Source organism: Schistocerca nitens, chromosome 9, assembly GCF_023898315.1.
Source record: "Schistocerca nitens isolate TAMUIC-IGC-003100 chromosome 9, iqSchNite1.1, whole genome shotgun sequence".
Taxonomy (NCBI): Eukaryota; Metazoa; Arthropoda; class Insecta; order Orthoptera; family Acrididae; genus Schistocerca; species Schistocerca nitens.
Genome location: NC_064622.1, coordinates 348,667,452 through 348,681,820, shown reverse-complemented (window position 1 = coordinate 348,681,820; position 14,369 = coordinate 348,667,452). Strand labels below are relative to the sequence as shown.

Genomic DNA, 14,369 nt, shown 5'->3' with positions numbered 1-14,369 from the left:
TAACTTAATTCATTAGTTCTGTTACAAATTTTGCCTCGTAACTGATGATATTCGGATGATAAAACATTTGGACCATGCAGTGTTAGAAAATATTAATATTTTTAAATATTATATTAATGCAGCGTTTAAGATGCAGTTTATATCCAATGTCCAACTTTTAATTTTGACTGTTTGTTTACTTAATACTGAAAGAAGTTTAGTACCACCAAAATGTCTTTTCAGTAAGATCTTAGAGGAATGAGGAAGAATGCGCTTCCTGAGCCACAGGTGACAGTAGTGGGAGGGAGGTTATTGTTTAAGGTATTGTTACTAGTAAGTGTTATTGTGTAGATATTTTGGTATGTTAAATGTCATGCGAATAACTTATTTTATTTGCTTGCGTTGTCAGCAGTAGATTAATTAAGTCTTGTTTTCGCCGTAATCGAATGCTTTGCAATGAAGTACCAAAATCCTCCACCGCTGGCTTAATATTTTTGACATAGTTCCAAAGCAGTCTAGTAACTATACTTGGCAAGCACTGTTGTCTGTCTGTTAGAGGATTTTATTCCGAAATAAAATGTTTCCATTAATCATAACTCGACGAAATAATTACTACAAGTGGCAAACGAAAGACGAAAATGTGTTATGGTTGTCAGTTCCGTGCAATCAGTGAGATACTTCAGCTTACAACTATGTGATTTACTTAGCGTAATTTATTAAACGCCCATAGAGGAAAAAATATCCCATACGAGGAATTGCTGATCAACATCATATAGGCCTAACCACGTAAAATCTAGGGTGTAATATTATTTCAGGGATAGAGTGCTACTCACCACATAGGGGAGATACTGAGTTGCAGACGGGCCTGTCTGCAACTTATGTGATGAGTAGCGATGTATCCTTTCCAAAATATTATCATGTACGCTAACGATGTGGCATACAATAGGGGTGTGACAGTCATTTAACATTTCAAAAAAAAAAAAAAGAAAATCTACACCATTTCCCATTTGGTGCTTTTCAAAGTAAATTGGTATTGTGCATTCCAGCAGAATGCACCCATCTGTATCCTTGTGTTTGGAAGTAAAATTGTTTGAGACTGGGGAAGCCCAAAAACATTGTTGATATGGTAGTCGAATATGTTGGTAGACACTTCTCAATTTAAACTCGTAAGAAATGTATTCCGAGTTTTCCTATGTATTGGATGAAACAAAACAAAGTTTACCTCCAAACAAAAAACAATTTCGTTCACATATGCGCAGACTCCACAGTCTATAGGGGTGACAGTATACAATGAATTAGGGCCAAAAACAAATTTACCAATGTAGCCAGATATTCTTAAAGTAAGGCTACAGAAGATTATTTGGGAGAAATGATACTAATTGGTAGAATTCATAAAAAATGAAATAATTATTAGTATTAGGATGCATAAGTTATTTATGATTATGGCGAAGTTCTTACCACAATTTTGATGTGTCATTGTAAATCAAATAATTTAAATTATGTATGTTATGGATCTAATAAACCATAATTCACAAATCAGTTTTTAAATTAAGTCTTCATAGAGCTTATTTATCATCAACTTTTCAGATGCCTTGCCATTAGCAACACGGATGCAACAGTTTGCAGCTTGTGGTCTAGCGGATAGCATTGCTACCTCTGGATCACAGGGTCCCAGGTTCGATTCCTGACTGAGTTGGGGGATTTTCTCTGCCCAGGAACTGGGTGTTTTGTGTTGTCTTCATCATTTTAGCCTCCTCCTCCTCCTCCTCCTCCTCCTCCTCCTCCCTAAATCTCGATGTGTAGTTATTCAACTATTCTCATTAGATACACAAGTCACAGCTCTCCCTTTTCACAAAGGAAAAGGAATAAAACCTTTGTAAGTGGGTGGCTGAACCTACCCCAGAGGATCTACCAAGCAGTAGTAGCATACAACCTTATCAAATACAATAAACCTTTAAATATTTAATTGGTGGGATCCTATATACTAGTCACAAAACATGTTTCATCAGTTGATGGTAATGTTCAGTACTAATATAAAGAGAAGATGCTGTAAGTAATTGGAAGTGCATGTGTAATTTAATTTTCTTTTATTTCTGTCACATTCCTCTAAGAATTCTCAGCCATGGAGATTACCAGTTTTAGCTATGCAATAGCGATCTTCAGAACATCTTATTCTGCTGCATTGCAACAAATTGTAAACATGTAAAAATAGCACTGTTATTACTTTTAGATGTTTGTAATTTGTTGCAGTGCAGCAGATTGAGAGACTCTGAAGGTGGCTATTGAGTAGTCAAACCCATAATCTTGTTCAAAAGTGTTTGTGAAGAAGATTGTTATGAAAATTATGTTTTTGGTTGATCCTACAAAAAAAATTAGATGGTGTACTTTTATGACCATTCGCTAGCTGGCCATTTTATGTAAGATTTTACTGGACCATAACACTATACGGGTTTCAGTGCTCCAAATATAGGTAGCAAGAGATCAGTCAACATAAACTTAATGAGTAAAAAATAAATTTAATCCCTCTGAACCTTTCCATGTGCAAATAACAAGTATTAAATTCAGATGGAATTATTTCAAATACGGTCGAGACATGCAGCACCCCAGATCTGAACTACGTCAATCTGGCTGATCGACAAATGAAGACTAATGTGCTTCAAAAGTACCTCATAGAAAGTTGTACTGTGTGTTTCAACACCTCATGTAGACGTAGAATGTCTAGACACCAGCCTTTCCATAGCATGACAGTAAGAGAGAGCTCATACCATCAATTCAGGATGAGATACTTGTGAGAAGACTAGAAGTGGGAAGACCTAGAAGTAGCAATACTTCACATCAGATATTCGCCACATTTCTACTGCTTGCAAGTCTCTCTAACTTTGTTGACAGTTCCAACAAAATTGGTAGCATGGTAGACCTGCTTTTTATGTAATTAGAAAATTATAATTTTTCTGTAATTAAAAATGAACCTCAAGCCAAGACAATAGAAAATATTAGGTTTTAATCACCTGCACTGTTTAACAGACTACACAGAATCTGAATAAACTGATTTTTATTTATTTTCCCTGAACTTTTAATTCCTTTATCAATATTTTTCTTAAGGCACACACATTGGTCAATAGCACACTAATGTACCTGCCATTTAATACATGGTATGTCAAAATCTATCTCAAGCAGAAAATTGGACATAATTTGGATCGGTCCTTGTATCCCTAAAATTGTTGGTTGATAGTGAAGGAGCAGTGCAATCCGACTGTGACAGCAGTAATCAGAACGGGTACCTAAATGGATATGACCAAAATTAGAAAGATGTGAAGTAATTTTCTTTGAGAAAAACAAGAAACAACATTAATAATAGATAAAAATGAAGTACTCCATATCAGTCATTAGGAACAGCTGTACTGTATGAGCCATGGACATTACCATTGGTGGGGTGGCTCATGTGACTTAGTGGTACAGATAGCCATGCCATCAGTGCATCCACCATAGAGAGATATCTGTTGACAGGCCAGACAAACTGGTGGGTAGCAGCAGCCTTTCCAGTAATTGGAGGGGCAACAGTCTGCATGACTGACAAATCAGGCCTTGTAGAACACCTGGAAGCAAGGGAAAGTACGCCTATAAATTTTCTGCAGGCATGCAGCTCTATTGTATGGTTAAATGGTGGTGGCATCCTCTAGGCTGAGTCTGCTCAGGAAGGTGTCATCATAAGGAGAAACAAAACCAGCATTCTATATGTCAGTGCAAGGAATGTTAGATCCCTTAATTGGCTAGGTGGGTTAGATAATTTAAAAAGTGAAATGGATAGTTTGAAGTTAGATATTGTGAGTGGGAACTAGTGAAGTTCGGCGGCAGGAGGAACAGGACTTCTAATGAGATGAAATACTGAGTTGTAAATACAAAATGTGACAGGCGTGATGCAGGAGTAGGTTTAATAATGCATAAGAAAATAGGAATGTGGGTAAGCTATGAACAGCATAGTAATGCATTATCATAGCCAAAAATCAAACAGTGGAAAATCCAGGGTGAAATGTAACAATATTATGAGAAGGAAAGTTGCCACTCACTATACAGGGTGTCTCACTTAACTTAGCCTCCTCAAATATCTCTGGAACAACAATAGGTATTCAAAAATGGTTTTCACTAGCATGAACGTAAGGCAGGGGCTTAGGAAACCCATATGCAATCAATAGCAAGAAAAATCACAAACGGTGGCATTGGTTGCATCACAATACGTCAATTATATCCCAAGAAATTGCGCAGTGAAGTTGACACTTGAAATAAATGAAGCACACAGCTAGCACACGTCCTGAGACTCAAGCGTGCACCTCATGCTGCCGGTAATCTTGATGTGATTGACGTACTATGTCAGTGGAGTGTTAATGTGTGGTGTGGCATTGTATGACAACACATCATTGGCACATATTTCATTGTTGGCATTCCTAAAGGGGGATAGTTTATCCCCTTCTTGAGCTGTACCTTACTTGAACCGGTCAACTGCTTACAATGTGTCAAATAATTTGGTATCAAAATGATGGATGTCCTGTGCATAATGTTTATTGTTGCAAAATGACAACTAGAGGTGCAATTAGTGGTAACACACTTTGTTTCACGTTTCTAACCCCCTAAAATTCTGAAATATGTGGCTGGTAAAGGATAGTAACGATGTCACAGTTTCTGACGTAAAGCACCGCATGTAGTACTGTGCTCAGAGCAGGGGTTGCCTGCACTGGCGCCTGTATCCTGCCGTAAATGTACCCAATATCACCATGGCATGCTCTACCTGCTGAACTGCTCTCATACTGTAATGTAATTCACATACGTTGCCACGTTAAAACCTGTCTTCTTGTGGCTTGTTACATTTGCCATCATCTAGTCGATTGCCGGACTTCAGTAATGAAGAAAAACTAGATATTATTTTAATTTATGGAGAATGTCACAGAAATGCAATTGCAGCTGTGGCACTGTATGCTGAATGCTACCCAGATTGGCGGTGTCCGTCACGTCGAACCATTGGCAACATCTGCAAGATACTCACAGAAACAGGATGCTGGGCTTCTACAAAACATCAACACACAACGCCAGCAACTGGCAATGGAAACAGAATTGCTGTTCTGGTTGCTGTAGTGCCCAATCCTAAGGTGGGTGTAAGAGAAATTGCACAAGGTGTAGGAATAAGCCACAGTAGTGTGAGCAGAATCTTGCATCGGCATTGGTTTTATCCTTTCCATATCTCACTGCACCAAGAACTGTTTCGAAATGACTTTGAAACCCGCATTGCATTCTGTCGTTTTGCGCTTCAGCAGTTGCGAGATAATCCAGTATTCCTAAGAAATACGTTGTTTATGGATGAGGCTTCATTTAGAAATCATGGTACTGTGAATATACGGAACATGCACTACCGGTCCGTACAAAATCCCCACTGGATTCGCAAAGTTGCTCATCAACAATAATGGAGAGTCAATGTTCGGTGCGGTATGATTGCTAAATGTATTGTAGGTCCCTATTTTTACTGTGGAACATTGAATGAACAGCGATATGCATCATTTCTTCAACACACACTAGCACTCCTCACAGAGGATCTAGGATTGGAAACTTGTCTATCAGTGTGGTTCCAACATGATGGATGTCCCGCAAACAATGCAAAAGTTGCCAGAGATGTTATAGATGCGATATTTCCAAATGGATGGGTGGGGCAGGGAGGTACTGTGCAATGACCAGCACAGTTCCCCGACTTGACACCATTAGACTTCTTTCTCTGGGGTACAGTGAGACACCGTGTGTATCAAGAACCCCCAATGACGGTAAAGGATATGCAACATCGTATTACTGCGGCATATGTGGCAGTATCTGTAGAAATTCTACAATCTGTGCAACACATATGCATTACCCATATGCAAACATGTATTGATGCAAACGGAGGGCACTTCAAACATATGTTGACATGATACAGTTTCACTGGTCTGGATGTGGGTGTATTTTCTATGCTGGATGTAATGCAGTTTCTGTGGGCGACAGAGCACTACTAAATGTGTTTAGCAAAGTGTATTCAAGTGTGTTATCTCTAATTGTAGTTCTAGTTGTAATTTTGTTAGAATAAACATATATTTACAGTTTGAAAAACGTAACTTTGCGTTGGACGGTTACTTGTTTATTTTTGTGGATTGTGCATACCTTCCCATTGTGTGAGCCCCTTACACAGGCAGCATGAGGTGCACGCTTAAGTCTCAGGACGTGTGCTAGCTGTGCGCTTCATTTATTTCAAGTGTCAACTTTGCTTCGCCATTTCTTGGGATGTAACTGATGTATTGCGATGCAACCAATGCCATGATTTTTGTGATTTTTTATGCTCTTGATTACATATGAAACAATAGGGGGTGTCCATTTAAAAATACACAAGTTTGTGTTGAAAATAGTATTTGTTTAGGTTTTAAAATTTTGCACAGTATTTGGTTTCTTAAGCCCCTGCTATACGTTCATGCTGGTGAAAACCGTTTTTGAATATCTATTGTTGTTCCAGAGATATTTGAGGTGGCAGAGTTAGGTGAGACACCCTGTATAGCGGAGGTGCTGAGTCACAGATAGGCACAACAAAAAGACTCTCACAATTTCACAATTAAAGCTTTCAGCCATCTTTGGTGAGCATGTGCTTGATGATCAGGGGGCCCCAGCCCTCACAGCACCACTTCTCTTTCTATGTTGCTTGTCTCCTCTTCTCCTGTCGTTTTTCCCCTCTCTTGGGGAGATGTCTCATGCCTCCATGGGCTCTTGCAGCTCATTTGCGTTGGTTTGCTTGTAGGAATATTGTCTCTTGTACTGCTATTTCCCTGTACCGCCTTTTCCTTGCACTGCTCTTTTCCTGTACTGCCCTTTCCCTGTACTGCTCTTTCCTCATTTCGCTCTTTCCCTATTTAGCTCTTTCCCTGTTCAGTTTTTTCCCTGTCCCGCTCTTTCCATGTTCCTTTCTTTCCTTGTTCTGCTCTGTTTTTCCTCCAGTGCGGCATTTGAGGCCATTCTTTCTTTCTTCCTTTCCTTCTTATCTTTTCTTCTCCTCCCTGTGTGTGCCTGATGACCACCCATGTGTTTGATGAATAGCAAGAGACTGGGTAATGGGTAATTCCCAGCCCTGGGTTGGCATGTAGGGCCCACACGTACCCTCTGGTACAATCCAGGCCCGGGCAGGGGTGATTGCCTGAGTTGTTACCTTCCTCCTCTGCCGATTGGTCCCTCCGTCTGTCGTTCGGGAGGTGTGACCTAAGGTGACGACAATCACCTAAGATGGGGGGCTCCCCTTTGAAGGACCCTTGGCTGGAAGGAGCGTGCCATCGGAGATGCTGGCAACCATGGGGGACTTCTTCCCAATGACTAATTTTCCTTCTCTTTCTCCAAGTGTTTCACATGAAAGAAAGTGGAATGAGGCTCCTGCCTCAATGTCTCTTCCTGTTGCGCCTCAATATCTAGTAGTCTCACGTTTAGATGAAAACCAGACTTTTGCTACTGTTAACCCCTTTGTTATACAGAAAGGCGTGGATGACATCACCGGTCCTGTGAAGTCGTGCTCTCGTCTCCGCAGTGGAACTCTGCTTTTGGAAATTTATAGTGGTCTCCAGGCCCAGAAACTACTCAAGGCCCAAATCCTCCATGAATATGCTATAAAAGTGGAGGCTCACAGCACACTTAACTCGTCCCACGGTGTTATCTACACCAGGCTTTTTGATGGTTTGACGGAGGACGAAATAACTTAACTATCAATCGGATCAGGACGTTACTGCTATTCATAGGGTTATGAAGAAGGAAGCTGCTGATCTGGTGCTGAATCGCACGTTGTTCTTGACTTTCGATCAGTTATCGCTTCCCACCAAGATAAAGGCAGTCTTTGAAGTCATCTCTGTGCGCCCTTACATTCCCAATCCATTTAGATGTTATAAATGCCACCAGTTCAGTCATACCAGCACGTCATGTAAAAACCAGCCAAATGTGTCACTTGTAGCAGGGATGCACACGAGGGTGCTTGTCCACCTCCTTCCCCTTGCTGCGTCAATTGTAATGGAGAACATGCTGCTTCTTGTCATTCATGTCCAGACTCTGAAGAAGAGTGAGCTGTTCAGGAGATAAGGGTGAAGGTAACTGTTGCCTGGAAACTGTTGGAAAGCCGTGAACCAAATGTCCCTTCACCTGGAAGCTACAGCACTGTGTTGGCCTCTCCCCGTCCCACAAAAAACATGGCTACGCAAACTTGTGACTTACAGTTCAGTTCAATGGTGGCAAAGTCACCTCGCCTTAAAGCTGACACTCCTTCTCCCGCATCCTGGGCTGTAGATTCTGCTACCTGCTCTTCACCCTCACCGGCGAAGCCAGCGAATCGTCAATTCAAAAAGGATTATTCCCAGGAAGATTTCTTACATACCTTGAGTTCGCAGCCGTCTGGCTCTTCTGCAAATCGCCAAAAGTCAAAACCATCATCCAAAGGCAAACAGTCGTTCCCCTCTCTGACTCGTCGGGCCTCTTTGATTCGTCGGTCCTTTTCATTGACAGACACTGTGGAAGCTCCGTTGATACCGCTGAGTTGATGGACGAAGATCCTCCACCTGTGGATTTCAGTGGCTGTCCTCCCCTCGATGGCTCGCCCTAAGTGGCCATCGAGGTGAGTATTTCTTATTCATTCTCCAGTGTTCCTAACTTTTATGGCCCTTTTACAGTGGAATATCTGTGGCCTTCAGTCTAACAGGGCGGGCCTCCAGCTGCTCCTGCAATCACAATGTCCGCTCGTAGTCTTGTCTCCAAGAAACCAAGCTACGTCCTCAAGACCATTTTGCTCTTTCCCATTTTACTTTGCTATGGATGGACCTTCCCCTTACGGCGGGGATTCCTGCTCATGGTGGGGTCATGCTGCTTCTATGAGATGATGTTTGTCATCGTCCTATCCCCTTGCACACACACCTGCAAGCAGTTGCTGCCTGTGTCTTCCTTCCCGAATTTACCTTTTTCCTCTGCACCATTAATATCCCTTCGTACTCTGCTGTCACCAGGGCAGACCTGATGCAGCTTGTTGCTCAGCTTCCTCCATCCTTTCTGCTCCTCGGTGACACCAATGCCCATCATCCTCTTTGGGGCTTCCCTGTTGCCTGCCTGAGAGGTTCTCTTATGGCGGATCTTCTTAATCATCTTAATCTTGCGTGCCTTAACACCAGCGAAGTCACATTTCTCTCTGATTCCACGCACACTTATTCCCACTTAGACCTCTCGATCTGCTCTGCCCAGCTCACTCGACGTCTCGAGTGGTGTGCGCTTTCCGATACTTACTCGAGTGACCACTTCCCTTTTGTGACTCGCCTGTACAGTCCTACCCCGCCACAGCGGCCCGTTCATTGGAAATTCTCTCTTGCTGACTGGAGTTTCTATTTTTCCTTGGCAGTCTTTGACGACCGGCCGTTTCCCAGCTGTGATCAGGTCGAGAACCTCGTGGACGTTATTCTCTCGGTTGCTGAATCCTCTATCGCTCATACTGAAACTTCTCCCCGTCGGGTCCCGGTCCCTTGGTGGACTGTGGTGTGCGGCGATGCGATTAGTGCTCGATGACTTGTGCTTCGTGTCTTTCACCGTCATCCGACATTAATGAAATGCATTTGCTACAAGCACCTACATGCGCAGTGCCATCGCACTATCAAGGAAAGCAAGAAAGCATGCTGGGTTTCCTTCACCAGCTCGTTCTACAGTTTTACTCCATCATTTCCTATTTGGGGTGGCCTGCACTGGTTTTCCGGGACTACTGCCTACTCCCTGATCACTGGTCTGACTGTGGTGGGAAACGTCATAATCAACCCTGTAAATGTTTCTAATGCTTTGGGCCGGTACTTTGTGGAGGTTTCATGCTCCACCCACTACCATCCTACCTTCCTTCTTTGGAAATAGGCGGAGGAGGCTCGTGCAATCTCTTTTCTCTCTTTGAATCGAGAATGCTGCAATACTCCTTTTACTATGAGGGAGCTCGAGCGTGCTCTCTCCTCATCCACGTCTTCTGCTCCTGGGCCCAATACAATCTATGTCCTCACGCTGCAGAATTTTCTTCCTGCGGGAAAACACTTTCTCCTCGATACCTACAACCTCATTTGGACTGACGGTGTGTTTCCCGTGCTACTATTGTTCCCCTACCTAAGCCTGGTAAAGATAAATCTCTTCCTTCCAGCTATCGTCCAATTTCCCTTACCATAAGCATTTGTAAGGTGATGGAACGCATGATCAATGGTCGATTAGTGTGGTGGCTGGAGTCACACCATCTTCTCATCAATGCTCAGTGTGAATTTCGAAAGCGCCGCTCAGGGGTTGATCATCTTTTCACCCTGTCGACGTACATCATGAATAATTTTCTGCAGAAGCGTCAAACAGTGGACGTGTTCTTTGATTTTGAGAAAGCCTATGATACCTGTTGGCGGACAGGCATTCTATGCACACATGAGGAGTTCGCGGTTGTCTTCCCACTTTCATCTGGGAATTTTTAACAGACCAAGTTTCCTGGGTATGTGTGGGTTCCTCCTCATCCCACACCTTTTTACAGGAGAACAGGGTGCCTCAGGGCTCCGTACTGAGTTTGCACTCTTCGTCATAGTCATCAACCCAATTATGGACTGGCTTCCAGCTGGCGTTTCTGACTTTCTTTTTGTTGACAACTTTGCTATTTAGTGCAGCTCCCAGTGGACGTGTCTGCTGCAACGCTGTCATCAACATTGTCTGGACTGTTCTATTCGTGGAGCCTCACAAATGGTTTCTGCTTTTCTGCTACAAAATCAGTTTGCGTCAACTTGTGGCAGTACAAGGCATTTCTTCCTCCGTCCTTACGACTGGGCCAAAATGCTCTTCCGTTCACGGATGCAACGAATTTCTTAGGGCTTACGATCAATAGGAAACTCAGTTGGTCTCCTCATGTGTCCTACCTGGCTACACGCTGCACCCGGTCCCTCAATGTCCTTCGTCTAATGAGTGGTACCTCTTGGGGAGCTGGCCGGACTGTCCTTCTTTGCCTCTATTGATCTCTTGTCCGCTCCAAGTTGGGTTATGGATGCATTGTCCACTCCTCTGCACAACCGTCTGTCTTATGCCGTCTAAATACAGTCCACCATTTGGGGATCCGTCTCGCCACTGGTGCCTTCCGTATTAGCCCAGTTAAGAGTCTATACGCAGAAACCAGTGAACTACCACTGTCATACCGGTGTGACATCCTACTTAGTAGTTATGCATGTCAGCTTTCTTCCATGCCAGGCCACTCAACCTAGATGACATTCTTGACCGCCAATACAAGATGTACGTTTCTTCTCTGCGGCCTCCCGGCGTCCGCTTCAGCAGCTGCAGTTCACACTTTCTGCCACTTTCCGAATGGGTGAGAGCCCTTCACCATCTTGCCTTCAGGCACAGGTTTGTGTTCATTTTGACCTCAGCTCGTTCGCGAAGGATTCAACTCCCGAGCTGACCTATCGCTGCAAATTTCTCGAACTTCGCTCACAACTTGCTGATAGCATATTTTTGTACACTGATGGTTCCAAGACCGCCTACAGTGTTGGCTGTGCTTTTGTTGTCAGGGATGATAAGTTTCAATACAGGCTTCTTGACCAGTGCACAATTTTTACCGCAGCGCTTTTTGCCCTCTATCAGGCTGTTCACTACATCTGGAGGCACCAGCTCACTCGCTGTGTGATCTGCTCTGACTCCCTCAGTGCCCTTCAGAGTATGGATGATCCAGATTCAGTCCACCCCATCGTTTGACGGATCCAGGACTGCCTCCACTTGTTCCCAGATGGGGGAGCCCAAGTGATATTCATGTGTGTTCCTGGCCATGTTTGTGTGCCTGGGAATGACGCTGCTGATGCTGCAGCCAAGGCCGCAGTCCATTTGGGTCAGCTTGCCTTTTACTACTCTGTTCCCTCGCAAGATATTCGTAAATTTCTCTATCTGTATATCACGTCACTTTGGCATGACAATTGGTGCTCCCTTCATGGGAACAAACTCAGAGAAGTCAAACCTCTCCCAACAGCCTTGTCGACTTCCTCCTGGCCGTCTCGCTGTGAGGAAGTAATGTCAGCTCGGTCGCAAATAGGACACTGCCGCTTTAGTCACCGCCACTTGTTGAATGGCGACCCTGCACCCAGCTGACCTTTCTGTAGCCAGCCATTAACAGTCAGACATTTCCTGATCCTCTGCCCCTATTTTAGCCACTTATGTCTCAGAGTTGGGCTGCCGCCTGCTTTGCCGGACATTTTAGTGGATGACGTGCGAGCTGTGGCTCACATTTTAAGTTTTTTAAAAAGCAGTAATATGTCAAAAGAGATTTGATTTTACCTGGTGACTCCGGTGTCTTGTCAACATCTTTTGGATACTCCTCCGTAACGTCTTGACGTTTTATGTTTGTTTTTTCTTCCTTTCTGCATTGGATCTCGAAACGGTTTTTTTTTACCCTCATGGTCCCAGCATTCTATAGTTCTATACTGGGTGCTTATGTTTTGCACCCAAAAACAGATTGCAGTCTCAAGTGACTCAGTCTCAGCGACTCAGCATCTCTGCTATATAGTGAGTAGCAACTTTCCTTCATATAATATTACTATCGTAGCCAAGATAGCCACGAAGTCCACCCCTACCACAGTAGGACAAGCTCTGCATATCGTGAAGAAATTGATGAAATGTATGATGAGATAAAATTATTCAGACGGTTAAGGGAGACAAAAATTTAATTGTGATGAGGGACTGGAATTCAATGGTAGGAAAAGGAAGACAAGGAAGAATAGTAGGTGAACATGGACTGGGGGCAAAGGGATGAAAGAGGAGGTCACCTTGTAGAATTTTGCACAGAGCGTAATTTAATCATTGCTAAAACTTTATTTAAGAATCATGAAAGAAGATTGGATACGTGGAAGAGATCTGGAGATTCCAGAATGTTTCAGATTGATTATACAGGGTGATTCAAAAGAATATTTATCAACTGATATGGCACATTGGACATGCAACAAGGATTAATAATCACCATAGGAACCATAAGGCCATCTGGGGCTACTAAATGGAATTGCATTATTTAGTTACATGCTACAAATTGATGATAACAACAGGAGATGCTCAAAGTTTTGAGTTTTGTCCAGATGCATTGAGACATGCCTGACATCAGTGCTGCGTTGAACGGCTCACCCTCTCTGAGATACATGGTGTACCCTGAAGACATCCTGCCAAGTAGGTCCTCCAGTGATGTAACAGGTATTTCATACACAAGGCCCTTCAAATACCCTCACAGCAAAAAATCAATTGGTGACAACCAGATGATTGTGGTGGCCAAGTGACATGTTCACTGTGACCAATTCAGCAGCTGTGAAGGTTGTCCTCACTTGTCTACTGAAATGAGTGGGGCTCTTTCATTCTGAAATCGAATACGGCAATGAACAAACATGGCAACATCATTCAGCGTGTCCAGCAGAACCTCTCAGAGGAATATGAGATACATGTGGGAACATAATTCAGCATTTCTGGCAGAAACTTTTGCAGGAAATAAGATATGTGCAACCATCAAGTAGGGCCCAATGAAACAGTCTCTGACGATGCCAGCCTATACTTTAAAGGTAAATTTGCATTGTGAGGCATGTATATGTCTAGCTTGTGGGTTCACATCCGCCCATATATACAGGTTGTGAACGTTCATCACACCCTCGATTGAGAACACAGCCTCATTGGTGGAGAGGATGCTCACTGTGAAGCCTCGGTCATGTGACTATGGCACTCTCTTATTGCGTTTGCGAGCCCTGGTTCTTGTGTGATTGCTGATGCTTCTTGTATACCTGATGTGCCATGTCAGTTTGTATATGTTTTTTTGAATCACCCTGCATAATTGTAAGACTGAGATTTTGGAACCAGATTTTAAACTGTAAGACATTTCCAGCGACTGATGCGGAATCTGCCTACTGTTTATTGTTTACAAGCTCTTGATTAAAACTGAAGAATTTGAGAAAAAAGTAGAAAATTAAGAAGATGGGGCCTGGATATGTTGAAAGAATGAGGGGTTGTTGAGAGTTTCAGAGGGAGCATTAGGCAATGATTGACTAGAACAGGGCAAAGGAATGGGTAGCTTTGAGAGATGAAATAGTGAAGGCAGCAAAGACTCAAATAGGTAAAAACATGTGGCCTAGTAGAAATCCTTGACTATCACAGCAGATATTGAATGTAATTGACGAAAGGAGAAAATATGAAAATGTAGCAAATGAACCAAGCAAAAGGGAATACAAACATCTAAAAAGTGAGATTGACAGGAAGTGCAAAATGGCTAAGCAGGAGGACAAATGTAAGGCTATAGAAGCATAATGTATTTTACTAGTGGACAGATATGTACTGTCTACAGTAAAATTAAAGCAACTTTAGAGAAA

The 14,369-nt window shown here is 42.9% G+C and overlaps 1 protein-coding gene across 3 annotated transcripts in view; it reads left to right on the top strand.

Moving 5' to 3' along the window:
- The first annotated feature begins 228 nt into the window (after window positions 1-228).
- The window catches only part of LOC126202996 (inhibitor of nuclear factor kappa-B kinase subunit alpha), a 159,470-nt gene continuing 145,329 nt past the window's right edge, over window positions 229-14,369 (top strand). The window contains exon 1 of one of the 3 annotated variants that reach the window (XM_049937195.1): window positions 229-300. Coding sequence is in view for 1 of the 3 variants with exons in the window: in XM_049937193.1 (XP_049793150.1) it covers window positions 557-648 (92 nt within the window). In the remaining 2 variants the exon portion in view is untranslated. Of the gene's footprint in view, window positions 313-526; window positions 649-14,369 lie in introns of those variants that run through there. The other 2 variants (XM_049937194.1, XM_049937193.1) reach the window with 2 other exon arrangements.